Consider the following 15,081-nt stretch of genomic DNA (forward strand, 5'->3'; position numbering starts at 1 on the left):
TTAGAAATATTCCCTAATTGCATTTTTAGCAATAGACATTTTCATGATCCTGAAAATCATTAATATATTCTGAGTTGCAAACTGGAAGATTTAAAGTATTTACAATTTAGTGAACATTTTTATAATAAATATACTATGATAAGGTGTGACGTATGTTTTAAAAAATCAGGCAACACAAGAAAACCACTCCCCTCAACTGATTTCAGAGCCACAACCACCTTGAGAATTTACAAATCTGTTTTCTCTTAGAAGACGTGCTAAATATTTTTCTTTTCTTTTTCTCTACAACTCTAGCGTACATTCCTACTCCGATTTACTTCGGAGCAGTCATCGATACCACGTGCATGCTCTGGCAACACGAATGTGGCATACAAGGCTCCTGCTGGGAATACAACGTGACCTCATTTCGTTTTGTCTATTTCGGTTTGGCGGCCGGCCTCAAATTTGTCGGCTTCGTTTTTATTTTTCTGGCCTGGTACTCCATCAAATACAAGGAGGACGAACTGCAGAGGCGGAGGTGGCGAGAATTCCCGCTGAGCACTGTGAGCGAGATGGTGGGCCGCCCCGACACCGCCGCCGAGAAGTACGCCCGGACTAGATCTTGCCCAGCAATCAGCACCCAGGGAGAATTCCACGAAGAGACTGGGCTGCAAAAGGGGACCCAATACACAGCACAGACCTACCCGGGACCCTTCCCAGAAGCAATAAGTCCCTCCCCAGACCCAGGGCTGGAAGAAAGCCCTGCTGCCATGTAGCATCCATCTTGAAGCTTGAAAATGGAAGACTTTCGTTTTGTTGGTTGAGTTGAATACGGCGACTTGAGAAACACTCGTGCCTTCTTTTCTTTCTTTTTTTAACCTCTAAAGACACAATCCTCAAACCGACAAAACTCAGTATACACAGCCACTGTTGACTGTGGGCTGGATACCTCAACGAGACTGAGAGCCTTTTCCCCGCTTCTCTCCAGGAAGGAGGTGTTTCGATTTGTTACCATTTCTGCTATGTTCATTTAATGCTCATGCTCCAGTGCGGTATCAGGCTGAGGTCCATGGTTAACAAAATCATGAGAAGCGCAATGGTGGTGCCTAGCATTAGCATACACTCCAACAAAGGTGACCTTCACCATGACTTTGCATTTACAGATCAAAGTTTTTAGGTATGAACACCTACTGTGAGTTCTGCAACAAAGCACAAATGAATTTGCCTCAACTATGCAATCTGATTGGGAAAATGGAAGTGCAGCATGTTAGTTTGGCTTTCAGAAACTAAAGCAGATATGTTTTTGAAAAGAGGAAGCTGAACTTTCCCCGAAGTACTGTTAATAGCATTTTAAGCCATAGCAGAGTTATAAATCAGGTAGAATTTTTCAGATGCTTCAAAGGAACCATATGCATAGCCTGATAAAAGGAATAGCGGCTTCATTTCACAGAACTCATTCTCTTTTAGTCTGTCTGCCCCATCGTAGGGTAGTGAAAGAGGCTGCTGAAACATATATCTGATAGCTTGAATATAAACTCCACTATTCTTCTGTGAGGAGCTTTAGAACTAGTGTGCTAAATAATATGGCTAGAAACTATAATTTGAGATGTGTAATAAGGAAAGAAACTGATGGCTTTCTCATCCAAAGAAAATTGCTGCAGAAATTATTTTAGCTTTTAAGGGCCCACCTAAGGGTAGTTAAGAATTGCGACGTTGACACTCAAAATAGTTGGAAAAAGAAATTCTACAAAAGTAAGATTGAGTCCCACCTGCTCATTTTAGTTATATATCTAGAAGCACTAGCAAATCTGTCTAGTTTTCTTTTTTGTGTATAGAAAATTGCTGTGGTTGCTCCTGAAATTGAGTCATTAAATCAGAAGGGCTAGACCTGTGATAGGAAAATCGCTTTGAGTACAGGAGGAGGGAGATGTGTGAGCTGGATCGAGAATATGATCCTAAGTCCTGATTGAAAATTATTTAAAATGAACTGGTCTGTCCTACTGCATCCTAGTTTCTCAGAGTTAGAATCATTTTACACCTCTCTTTGGTTCCTTCCTACTGGAAACTTCCTGAACTGATTCTGAGTGGGGATTTTTCTGTTCCTAAATGCACTTTGGGTTCTTTATCCATCATCCTTTCCAGTTCCGCCCAGCACATCACTTTGACTTAGACGCCACACGGAATGCTTTCTACATGGTTCTTACAGTAGACGCCTCCTGACAGCACGATGGACTGATCGTAGGTTAACTCATGGGCTCTGGCTGCTCAGAAAAAGCCTCATCACAATTCAGATTTAGGAGGGACTGTGAGGTCCAAGTACCCATATAATTGTGAACTGTTTCTGCCAAGAAGCCTATGTTTCTGTAGGGCAAATTTGGGAATTGGTTTCCTTGGCTGGTTTACACTCTTTCACAGAGGGGATGTGATTGACAGAACTGCTCCTTGATTCAGGGTTTTGCCCTCTTATCCTTGGCTGTACTGGTGGAGTTTCGTGAATATTCCTGGGTACAAAGTTGTTTTCCTCTCTACCCAAGAATGACATTGGCCAAATGATTCCCTTGGTTGCGTGTAGTTTGTGGAGAGAGTTATTACTATTAGACTGAATCCTGTCTACAAGGGGTGGAGCCAGTGGTCTCAGGTGACGAGGACTTCGCCTTGAGCAGTCTTGTTTGGCTAAGTCCTAAGAACCAGTGTTGCCTGTAATTACACTAGTGTCTCTCAAACTTTGGTCAACGTGGTGTATATCGAAGGTCTTCAGAGAATATTGCTGATTAACCTAGTGTTGACTCTGGGCCTCAGGGTTCCCCTGTTCCCTTTATGGGACATCTTTGATCCTTTAGAAGAGAAAGTTTCCATTTGTGTTGGAACTAAAGATATGTAGGCTGGGGAGAGGTGATATTTTCTTAATTTTCCTCTGATCATTAAGAAACTGCATTGAGAGAATTTCAGTGGGATTGGCACTTTTATTTTTTAGGAAGATTAGCCCTGAGCTAATATCCACCGCCAAGCCTCCTCTTTTTGCTGAGGAAGACTGGCCCTGAGGTAACATCTGTGCCCATCTTCCTTGACTTTATATGTGGGGCTCCTGCCACAGCATGGCTTGCCAAGTGGTATGTAGGTCTGCACCCGGGATCCGAACCGGTGAACTGCGGGCCTCTGAAGCCGAGTGCACAAACTTAACGGCTATGCACCGGGCTGTGTCTGGCTGTTTTTTTTCATCGCTAAGATTGTGTGTTCCAACATTCTTAGAATTTCTCTCTTCTTGGTAGTACATTTTGAAAAGGATCCTCTCTCGGAACTCCAGGATAGGAAATGATGGGCTCATCCGGTGTGAATAGAGAGCCCGTCCCTTTCTCTACCTTGAACAGTCACCCAGTTCAGCAGTCATTGGCCGGGCGCCAGTTCTCTCTCAGTCACCATTTTACCCAATTACCATCTGCCACTCTGAAATCCTTTGAGTTGATTAGGCCAGAATTCAAAGAAATCGGCCTGAATTGTGCACCACAATGTTAATATTGTACTTTCTCAACTATCCGATACCTGTAACTAGCAGGGAGATCATTAACGTGTTGGCCAATGTAGAATGAATAGCACAGATCATGGGGGACTGAAGTTTCAGAATAAGTACCAGTTAAGAGTTGTCCCCAAATTGCTTTGGGCTCTGGTAGCATCATTGGAGTGTTACACAGTCAACTAAAGTGACTGTTTTTTATAGATGACACCATTTAATTGTATATATGAGGTTCTTATATGTTTGTTAATAAATTAGTCATGTTACTTGATAGTCACAGCTCCTATTATAAGTTGAGTTGTCACTCTCCATGAGTTTAGGCTTCTAATTACTTGGTTTGAGGAAGGGTCATTTTATTCCTCTATAAACTCTGTAGATTCATGTATTATTTGGCTTTAATATGCAAATATAATGTCCTTGAGTCTAGCCTATTAATTTAGACACTCCCAGGGGTGGGGTGGGTGGTGGGTTCTTTTGGTTATCTTCATTAGCATGAAATCTTCATCCTTTGTAGGTGGATTTCATTCTTGAAAACAGTCTAGAGTCATTCAGAACTAAGGTGGGGGGAAGAAAGGAGGAGCAGAGAGGTAACAAAGTAGCATTTGTTGTGTTGACTATTTGCAGACCATTTTGTCAAGTGCTTAATATACACCATTCATTTTAATCCTCTTAATAACTTTGCAAGATAACTATTTTTATTTGGTTTTTAAGATCAGATGATGAAAACTGAAGCTCAGAGAGGTAAAGTAACTTGCTTTGGATTGCACAGAGCAGCCAAATCAGGGTTCAGACGCAGGTTTCTCATCTCCATGGCCCACTTCTTACACTACATGACGCAGATGATAGTTTTGGTTAACAAAGGCAAGATATGACTAAGCGCGGTAAGGCATTTCATTTTTTTGATGTGTTACTGTTTCTGAAGAGTAGAAAAGTTACTATTTCTTTGTAAAATAGAAAAAAATCTCGAGGAAACATCAAAATTTAATGTTTAGCTTTTCAAGGAAATTTGCATTTATTTAGCTAAGTGTTGTATTCAGAATTGTTTGTCATAATACACCTCAAGTATTTATAGTTCATATTTAATATAGAACAAATCCAATTTTGTTGTTGACATTGAGTCTTAGTAGAGTTTCTGGAATGAAGCAGATGAGGAAAAGTAGTTCAGATTGATTGAATCTGAGCTTTGGGGATTTCAAATGCATGCTTTTTATTTTTTCCTCTTTCAGAATGTTAACATTTCAATTTTGGTGAATATCGGTTTTAAGTTTCCTAATAAAAATTTTAAGTGAACATATACAAAGTGTTACATGTTAAATGAACAGATGCAAAATGTTATAAGTTACATACCGAACCAGCGACCCGATTGTTACCGCTAGTAGCTGGAGCGTGCCCTTGTAAATGTCAGCCATCAGAGCTGGAAGTAATGGCGGTCCTACATTTTCACCAACCATGGAGCAAATTCTTCCTCAGTCTCCAATTCCAGCTTGCATTCTGTGGTAGATTTGGAGCCAGAAAATTTCTTTTTGGGGCCTATTTTGCATCAACCATAGATGCCCCAAACAGAAGCTTCATAGTTTGAATGGACCTGAAGCATTTGTGGAAATTTTCTGGTGTGCCTGGGAGCAGTGGGAGAGCCCAAGTCTGGGGTGGTAGCCAATTATACTTTGTGACTTTGTGTGTACTTAAAACATCCTAAATGGCGGAGAAACATGAATATAACTATTGATATATAGGTGCGTACTGAGTATTCTAAGTAGCAGATAGATATCAAATTACTGTATAAGCCCAGAATCGCCTAGACAGCAGGTCTGCTAATTCTCTGTTATACAGACCAGTAGGTAGCCTTTACACGTTTTCGCATTTCTTCTTTCATAGTACCGAAGGGAGTGCTGTGGCTGGCAGGTGAAGTTAGTGGCCTTGTGCCCTTTATCTTTTCTGTCTTCTCTTCTTTCCTCATCTACTGGGATGCTGCTGGCTGTATCTGTCTCAGACCTGTTGCTATATTGGAATCAGATCTGTGTATGTTTGAAGAGCACTTCATTTTTACTCAGCCCCAGGAAGGGTCAAGTATGATGAAGACCCTCCCTGGGTATTTGCTTTTGCAACATTAAAAAAAAAAAAAAAAAAGCCTCGGTGCTAAAAGTATTTGATGATGCATGCTCAACCACAAAAATGTGCCACTGAATTCACAGTATTTCACTGATAAAGAACTGCATGTGCTTTGCTTTTGGAAATGTAAAGAAAACCCAGAAAACAGGCACTCATTACTCTCATTACAATAGTGAATACAAGAACTTTACACACAAAAATGAAGAGTGTAAGGGGGAATACTTTTTCTATGGAAAACTCAGCGCTTTTGATATTTATTTTAGCAAGAATAATCAGATGCTGAAAATAATTTCAGAGAGATGGGGGAAAATATTTCAGATAATCTTTTCATATTTCTTCTCCAAAAAACTTACACCATGTCAGGTGTTTTTAATATTGGGGTTTGAAGGTGTCGTCGTCTTCTGCCATTCTACTATTACATGTTAAAATCCAAGAAGAAGATATTATAGAAAACTAAGGTAATTGCAGGGACATATTAAACCAAAGGGGTGAACAAAAGAAGTTTAAAGTTTGTATCTAGGAATGAAAAATAAGAATAATTGGTAAGACTTTATAGTGGGCATTTTTCTTAAAATACATACCTCTAACCCAAACCCCAAAGGTTAATTTAGAAGCACGAAACAGGCAGGCGAGCCTCTTAACTCTTTTGTTAAAAGGAAATGTAATACTGTGTCAAATCAATCGTCGTTAGGATCCTAGTGGAGTGTGTGTGTTCCGCGTGTGTGTTTCTGTATGTAGAGGTGTGCTTGTGATGAAAGACTGTTTTGAATTGTTGCATAAAGGAGTTTGATTTTGTGATTTTTTAAAATGAATATTTATTTGGAGACCTCTTAGGGTAATTTAAAAGATGTATCATTTCCTTGTGTTTGATAAAATCTATTGTCAATGTACTAATAAACCTTGGTTTACAACATCTTGAATACTTGATCATTGAAAATTAAGGAAAAAAGTAAAAAAAAAAAAAAGAATAAAGTGTGTTGGATTGAAATTAGTGTGTCTCAGGATTTTTGTTGTTTGAAGAGATGAAGCAATGATGCCAATGTGATCTCCCATCCCTCCCAAAATGAAGACACAGGCGTTTGATTAGATTAAATGGCCCACCACTTACTCTGAAAGATGGCAGTAATGAACTCCTAGAGAAGACGAATGTCCTATCTGTATGTAAGCTATTAGGACTGTAGTTTTAGGAGCCTGCAGTAAGTAGCACACTTTCCACTGAGTCACCAAAGAGAATAATTTTAAGTAGTTACCACTTATCAATCTAAGTTCAAACAGACTTTGGGATTACAGAAGTATGTGCCTTGAATATGGTTTGTGTTAGTCAGGATCAGCTAAGTTATGCTTCAACAACATGCTAATCTTCAAATCTCAGCGGCTTCATCGCACAAAGGTTTATTTCTCATTTCCATGACGTGTCTATATGAGTCTGTTCCACAGAGTCCCTCAGGGACCCAGCCTCACAGAGGCTCCACCATGTTGAGGCTGCACCATCTGGATCTTTCAGGGTTAGTCTTGGTTGCTGAGGCAAGGAACGGAAGAGCCCAGAGAAAGGCAAAGGGGCTTATCTCTTTCTCAGCCTGGAAGTGACATGTGTCCCACTGCATTAGTCTGAACCAGATCCACGTCCCTGCCAGACTGCTGGGGTCCTGGAAGTGTAGGGGAAGCCAATGGTGAGCATTTGGTGGGTACTGTTCTTTGCCACACAGTTGACCCTGATAGGTTAAGGCTGATTTCCCAAGGAGCCCAACTCACTATTCTAAAAACTGGTAAACAAAGGGAATGTCTCAAGCAGAAAAAAGAATGATTTCCAAAGGAGTAAGTATCAAAGCTTGGTCAACAAAGCATTAAAAGCTCCCTTTCCCCAGTTTACACTGAACAGCAAACTAATTGTTGCTGAAGGGGCCCAGGAGCTGTTTGAGACTGGGGGAAGAACTTGTGCCCAGACTCCATCCATGGAGAAAAAGCGCTGGCGTTTGAGGTCTCTTTTGACGGACGGCAGTTTTCTGAGTACGCTGGCATCTCAAACTTTCCAGTGAGGGGCGGAAGGAGGTAAAGGAGGCATGGAAATAACAGCATGACTCACCGGCTGAAGCAGAGCGGTTATATTTAGAACCCCACCTTGAGGTGGAAAGCAGGGCAATTGATTTCCATTTCGCACGCCTCACCCCGTTGCACACCTAAACTAAAGGGTCACCGTGGCCCAAGGTACATGCATTATTGGAAGGAGGGCGTGTGTCTGTGCTGACTTCTGGGTAAACCCTTATTTTCCTCCGCGGTCTTTGTGCATTTATCAAGGGAGCCATCTATGCAAAGAGCAAATAGTAACGCCTGCCCAAATCTACCATCTTCTCCTCAATTATGTGTGTAATTTAGGCAATAGACTTTCTCTTGAATCTCTTAAATATCTCACACTTTCAAGGAAGAGTCTGAGCCATTCTGGGTATTGTGCTTTTGGAAACAGACATGCGAAATTTCTTAAAGAGAAAAAGTTTCTCTTTAAGAATTTCTCTTTAAGAAATAAGGAGAGTGGAAAGGTTATGAACGTGGCCCCTCATCTTCCTTCCTTTAGCCCCAGACTTGGTACAACCTCAGCATTTTAAGAGCTGTTAAAAAGCCTTCAGTTCCTTTCTTGTTTTTAAAATTGCCAGCTGGGCAGAGACGGCCTCTGTAGCTTTGGCGTGTGGGAGCCAAAAAACATTTTTAATTGCACAAAGTCATTGGAAAGCAAGGAGATCGATATTCGGTGCTCACTTTTGAATCTAAACATCAAACTTTGGTGCAGTTCCAACTCCTAAAACCGATATAAATCAGTAGAAAGCTGAAACCGGTCTTTGGCCTGCTGCGATGGCTAAGATGCTAGGCACGGAAGAAAGAGCAAGCGTGCCGTGGATCAACTCGTTCTAGATGTGTCCTGTCGAGATGGTAGCGCTGCTACTTTAGAAATCAATGTAAACGGCAGCTTTCCCAGAGGCCAGGTTCTGGCTCCCAGCAAACAAGTCTTTAGTTGCACTAGAGCGCCTCCTAATGGCCATTGTGGGAAACACATGCTCTACTAATCCCTCGGCCCTTCCGGGTCTTGGGTTGAGCGGTGTGTGACCAGATAGGTATTAGGGTGGCAAGTTCCACGACCTCTCCTCTCCTGCTGAGACCTATTAATGGTTGGATTGGTTCCGCTCTGCTCTGGGTCACCTGCATTGTTGGGTCTGGGAGATGGAGTAATATAGGGGGAGAGGAGTGGGGGGAGAGGATGCACATTCTGAACTTCGGAGTCCTGGGAGGCCCACGGGTTTGGGGACTAGAAGGTAAGAACAGCAGTAGATGCCTTTGTTCACCACTTCCATTTGCCAGCAGAAAAGCGAGGCAATGCTGAGCACAAAAGACCTCAACCTTTGTAGCTCCCTTTGTCCCCCAACCCTCTGCAGTGCTTCCCCTAACACCAGGGCGCGGGGACTGCCTAGTCCCACCAGGAAAAAAGTCTGATTGTTGAAAGTCCTTCTCTCTGCTTCATACAGCAGTGGGCTCACTATAAAGCACAAGGTACTCTGCCGGTGAGGTCCCCAAGGTCAACAACACAACTTAGAAGGTGAGCGGACTAGACCATGCGAGCAACAGTCACATTAGATAAGTTTCTTGGTCAGAAACGGGGGAGGAACAAGGTTATAAATGTGGCGAGTTATTCTCCTCCGTTGGCCCCAGACTTGGTACAACATCAATATTTTCTTACTTGGGGGAGAGCATAAAGGGACGAGAGATTATATCCAGGAGTCAGAGAGTCCAGGAAAGTTTACAGGGAAGGAAAAGGTACAATTTGAAACCATATGGGAGTGAAGAATGAGGTGAGGAACGGCAACATACCCCAGGAGGGTAGATGGAAAGCTAGAGAAAAATTGAGACCTGAGCAGGTGGCACAAATCCAGGGGAAGCTGGTGGTGACAGGCGAGGTGGAGGGGAGCAGGTGGGTGGATGGAAGGCTACAGCTGCACAGAGGGCATTAAAGATTGTCGAGGATTTCTCAGCAGGAGGCTGCGAGCTGAGCCACAGCACTGAAAGACTCACCTGGTGGTGAGCGTGGGATGTATTAGACACAGGAGGGGCTGGAGGTGGGAAAGGGGCTTAGGGGCCTGTTACAGCTTTCACAGCAGCTTCTAGAAGAAGTCACAAGGGCTGAAATGAACAGGGTGGCCGACTATGTCAAGGTATTAATTGCCCTAGATATTTTGATTATCAACTAAGATCTTTGTTTTCTCTCAAAATAAATTTTGAAAATCTCAAGCAGAATTGGATTAATTTGGGGAGTTGAAGACCTTCTTATATCTGAGATCATACCGGCTCTAAAGCAAGGCCTGAAAAATAAGCATTTAAAAATCTTTTAGAAAGTCGACATGTTTAGGTATGTTTGGCATGGGGTGGGAGCGTTAAGTACTGACACCTCCCTCTTAACCAAAACACCCTGTGGATGCTGATGATCATAGGTTTTGTTTTTTTTTTTTTAACAGAAGGCTAGGAGGAGCCTCAGATATTGCCTAGTTTGGGTATGGCAAACGGGTTTTTGTCTCGTGCGTCAACACAAATCAACAGTATTGATGGAAGCTGCTGTGTTGAGAAGGATTCTAAGGGCACAGATGCTCTGGCTTAACGGAGAAGCGTCCAGATGAATTAGCAATGTCTTTCCTGGGCACATTTTGGGAAAAGAAAGCACATATGCTATGTATTTGTCATCCCTGATTCAAACCTCTTATTTTACAGTCGAGGAAGCTGCTGTGGGGAGGTTATGCGACTTTCCCAGGCTCACACAGATAGTAAAAACTGGAGTTTGCAGGGAAGCTAGGTCTTCTTCAATTTTATGTCCATTGTTCTTTCCATTACTCCTTATGAACAGGGTTCCACTGTGGCCTCTCTTGTCCCTACCTGGTGTGTTTGTGTATGCGTGTGTGTGCGTGCGTGTGCGCATGTGTGTTGAAATGGAGAAAGTGCAGAGGGGCTGGGCCTCACCTCAGCTAAATCCCTTCCTCTACTGAATCTGTGGGGAATGGGTGGATGGGAACCGGCTCAGTCCTTCTGAGCGTCAGCTTCCTCACAGATCAAATGAGGCTCTAAGGCCCTTCAAGATCTGGAATAGTCTCTTTCATGCCTTTTACACATAGTAGGTACTCCATAAATAGTTACTGAATTGAACTAAGATGGAATTTTCTCCAGGACAGCAATATTTGGCCTACTCTATAGGGAAGGGACAAGGAGGAAGGCACAATGATGATCTGGAGATAGGGCCTTTAAAGAGGTAATTAAGGTTAAATGATATCAGAAGGGTGGGTCTGGGGCCGGCCCGGTGGCGCAGCGGTTAAGTTTGCACGTTCCGCTTCTCGGCGGCCTGGGGTTCGCTGGTTTGGATCCCGGGTGCGGACATGGCACTGCTTAGCAGCCATGCTGTGGTGGGCGTCCCACGTATAAACTGGAGGGAGATGGGCACGGATGTTAGCTCAGAGCCAGGCTTCCTCGGCAAAAAGAGGAGGACTGGCAGTAGTTGGCTGAGGGCTAATCTTCCTCCAAAAAAAAAAAAAAAGAAGGGTGGGTCACTCCAACATGACTGGTGTCCTCATAAGAAGAATAGACACCAGGGAGGCCATGTGAGGACACAGCAAGAAGATGGCCATCTTCAAGCCAAGGAGAGAGGCCTCAGGAGAAACCAAATCTGCGGGCGCCTGGGTCTTGGACTTCCAGCCTCCTGAACTGTGAGGAAATAAGTTTTTGTTGTTTAAGCCACCCCATCTGTGGTACTTGTTATGGCAGCCTTAGCAAACTAATAGAGATGTTTCCTCAGTTATCCAAGAATTGAATTGGCAGATCCCAAAGTCCTTTGTTTTTTTCTTCTTTATTATTAAACTTCTGATGTCTGGACATTTCACAGATTAGTAGTCCCTCTGTCTGAAGGAGAAAAATCTCCTCAGTGATGAGGGGCAGAAGGAAGTGTATGGAATTTGTCAATTAGAAAACTTGAGGTCTTGGAAGGTGGTTAGGTCTCCACCAGTGTTCATGGTCCCCAAAGAATACAAACTACCTTTGGTGGGTCTGTCCTCTTGCTTTTGAAAATCTCCATTTGTGCTGCCCAAGACCAGCAACGTAACTGTGGGTTCAGTGAAAAATAAAAATGTGGGGTCCTTTGTTCAAAAATTATTAAGGATTTCAAGATGGTGATAGTAGAGAATTAAACCAAACACTGGCCCCATGCAACAGCCTAGGTTGCAAGCTTGGGAAGCCATCCTGATGCCCACTCTGCCACATCTTCCCTGCAACATCCAGGCAAATCCATGTTGAAATCATTACTCTGAGAATGTTCTAGAACACGCTGACTTTGGGTCAATTTTATAATTATGGCTAATATTTAATCATGTAAATTAAGATCAGGACTCAAGTTTACTTGCAAGGAATAGGTGTACCACAAAAACTTGGTTAAGTTCATTTCTCTGAAACAGGTAAAGTTTAAACACCTTTTATTTCAAGAAATATTGCTTCTAGACTTTCCTGAAGCCAGAATTGTTCTATAAAAGTATCACAGAATATTACACAAGATTAGAAAAACACACAGTATGCTTCCTAATAACCTGAAACTTTTTTACAAAGCACATCATTCATGACCATAAATATGTTTTGTCTGTCATTCAGCCGGTGACACACACATCTGATAAAGAGCTAGTTAATTTTAACATATGTACAGAGTCTGTGGTAAAGACTTAAAGTTATCAAAGATTCAACTATAACATATTAAATTTTCTTTAAAAGAGTTTACCTTAAACACTTAAAGAAAACATAATTTACCTAAGCGTTTGAATATTCTAAAAAGAAAAAGAAAATCACTGTTAAGCTCAAAAAAAAAAAAACTTCTTAGGAGGCTGACTAGGGTACTGATAACTGTCAATGAGGTAATCCTTTTGCTGGTATTTAGAAATCTAATACATAACAAGAATATTTTCAAGAACACAGAATTTCCAAAGTAGGTTTGAAGTATGCCTTAGAAAAATCAGAATGTGGTGAAGGCCTTAAAAATAATCATACAACACATATGGTGTGTTTAAATTATGAAACATTCATGAGCTTGTTTTATTGAAAAGCTCCTTACGTAAATTCAAAACTAAACATATTTTCTCAACGCTTAAGCTTATTAGCTAGGTCAAGAAAACGAAACAAAGATGAAAAGAAAAAGTCTTCGGTCCTTGTTATCCTGTTAAGAAAATAATGAAACTTTAGCAATCTTAAGCATATGATGAACACTTTGAGGCTAGGCACAGAGACAGCAGGCAATCTTTGTTTTGTTTATGTATTTATTTTTACTGCCAACATCATTAGCCATGCCTTTCTGCTAATCAATTTTAGCAAGTCGAGGTAAAACACATGCAATATTTTCTGGCAAAAGTGTATGTTAAACAATACGTGATCCATACTGTGTGTCGTCCTTGACGGTCTATTTTACTGTGTCACACTGAGAGCAAGCAGTGAGACTGTGACAAGGCTGTAAAAAAAAGAAAAAAAGAAGACTAACCAAATAGACATGGCATTCTGATCTCAAAGTGCAAAATCACTGAAGTAAAAATGGTGGCGTTGAAAAATTCCAGTGGTTAAAAAGGAATCGAAACCACATTATGCAGGCAGTGGAAGGTGTATTGAAAAATTCACTGAGGATGTCAAGTTTCAGAAACTCAGAAAGGCACAGTTCTAGCCATCTTGACTGGATAACATTGATATATGCATGTCCCTATAACTTTCAAAACATAATACTGTTGTAGTACCCCCAAACAAACAAAGACCCCACAAATCCACCTTTCTTTGTACTCTTGACAAGTAGTGAATTCCAACACCAAATCCCTGTGTGCGTACCACTCGCATGCGTACTAACTTCTACTGCACGTGTGTACCTAGGGTAGCTTGGAATGTTGGTTGTCATGACTGCCTTTATTAGTTGACTAATAAAAAGTTGAAAAAATACTGTGTTTAGGGTAAAGTAACAATTTCATCTAATCAGAGGAGAGTGGAAAAGAGGCACTGCCTTCTAGACTCTGTAGGCTCCCCTTTTGTGATTCTTGTCCACCTTGTTCAACATCCTGTCCATGCTGCTGGAGTTAATAGGCTGCTCCACGGTGGATGCTCTGATCATCTGATGAGCAGAATCAGCATCCGGATGCACAGGAAGATACAGCTGATCTTCAAAAACATCTCCTCTTGGACCTCCATCCTGGGGACGTTCTTTCTCATGCCTGCTAATGGGCTGCAGTCTGGGGCTGGGCTCGAGCACCAGCTCTGTCATGCCATTGCCACTGAAATCAGTTTCAAGATGATTTAGCTCTTCATGCTCCATCCATTTCTCAGTTTTATGATTTCTCCAGTGTTCAGAATTCAAATGACTAACTTCGGGAATGTTGTTATTCCATTCAAGTTTACTCTCTGGACTGAATGTTGGTTGGTTCAAATGCAGGCTTCGAAGGTCAGCTGGCAAGGTCAAATGAGGTGCTTCCCAGACCGTACGACTTGGGTCTTCATCTGACTCAGCGGAGGACATCTCTACTGGCACAGAGAGCTCAGCAGATACAGCCAGAAACCCATCACTTTGAGCAGTCTTAGTCTTATTTGTCTTATTTTGCTCATGGTGACTGTTCAGCAGTGCAAATACTCTATCTACATCCTTCAAGTAATTAGTCCAGTCAACCAGACTAAGTCTGTAGTTTTGTCTGTACTCATAGATGCTTTCGTTCACACTGTATAAATCCTCCAGGCCTTGCCAGTTGACGTCTGCAGTGAAACTGGGCAGATTAACCTTCCCATCCGTCCCATAATTGTCCTCTGTGAAGAGAGAGACAAAGGTGGATCATTAGTGGAGAAAATATTTCCTACTGACTGGACGAGCAACTTACATTGTTTTTACAGAGCAAATCAACTTGAAATATAACACAAAAAAGCTTTTTCCCCTAGTAGTTTGTTATCAAGGAGTGGCCTCAGGTTTCATAAGTGATTGAACAATAATAAAAAGTTGGAAAGAGGATCAAACTAGTGAACCCTTCTGTGATGAGGCCTGGTTGGTGCTGGAAACGCGCTGTTTGATCAGTCAGGGGGCTTACGTTTTACTCCTGGCTCTACTCAAGTCAAATCTGTAACCAGAAATCATGTGAGTGAGTCTCTCTGTCTTGGTCCCTCATCTGTCACATGTGGGCACAGTGGTGTGATAAAACTTTTACTACTTATAGGGTTGCTTGGTGAATGATGGATTTGAAAGTGTTTTAATGTAATAGGCAATGCTTAGTAGGATATTTTTATGTTATATTCCCTGGACTCAGTATAAAAACAAACTTGAATGCAATTAAACTCTTCAAATCAAATGCCTGGATCTGATTCTTTGATTGTTTTTTGCCCTAAAAGTTCTATGCTCTAGATAAATCAGTCTTTTGGTGGTTTGCACAGCATGCAAAGAATGCCCAGATTTCTTTCTCTAAGGTCTT

At 41.8% G+C, this 15,081-nt stretch overlaps 2 protein-coding genes across 22 annotated transcripts in view; one reads left to right on the forward strand and one right to left on the reverse strand.

Moving 5' to 3' along the window:
* SLCO5A1 (solute carrier organic anion transporter family member 5A1) overlaps nucleotides 1-6,587 on the forward strand; it is a 130,086-nt gene extending 123,499 nt beyond the window's left edge. For all 5 annotated transcript variants that reach the window (XM_014862662.3, XM_070481105.1, XM_070481104.1 and 2 more), the window contains one exon: nucleotides 295-6,587. In XM_014862662.3, coding sequence (XP_014718148.2) covers nucleotides 295-755 — 461 coding nt within the window. In that variant the 3' untranslated portion in view covers nucleotides 756-6,587. The remainder of the gene's footprint in view (nucleotides 1-294) is intronic.
* A 5,483-nt stretch (nucleotides 6,588-12,070) lies between these two features.
* Nucleotides 12,071-15,081, reverse strand: part of SULF1 (sulfatase 1) — a 176,255-nt gene continuing 173,244 nt past the window's right edge. For all 17 annotated transcript variants that reach the window (XM_070481121.1, XM_070481107.1, XM_070481122.1 and 14 more), the window contains one exon: nucleotides 12,071-14,428. In XM_070481121.1, the coding sequence (XP_070337222.1) occupies nucleotides 14,398-14,428 (31 nt within the window). In that variant the 3' untranslated portion in view covers nucleotides 12,071-14,397. The remainder of the gene's footprint in view (nucleotides 14,429-15,081) is intronic.

This window comes from Equus asinus, chromosome 12, assembly GCF_041296235.1.
Source record: "Equus asinus isolate D_3611 breed Donkey chromosome 12, EquAss-T2T_v2, whole genome shotgun sequence".
Taxonomy (NCBI): Eukaryota; Metazoa; Chordata; class Mammalia; order Perissodactyla; family Equidae; genus Equus; species Equus asinus.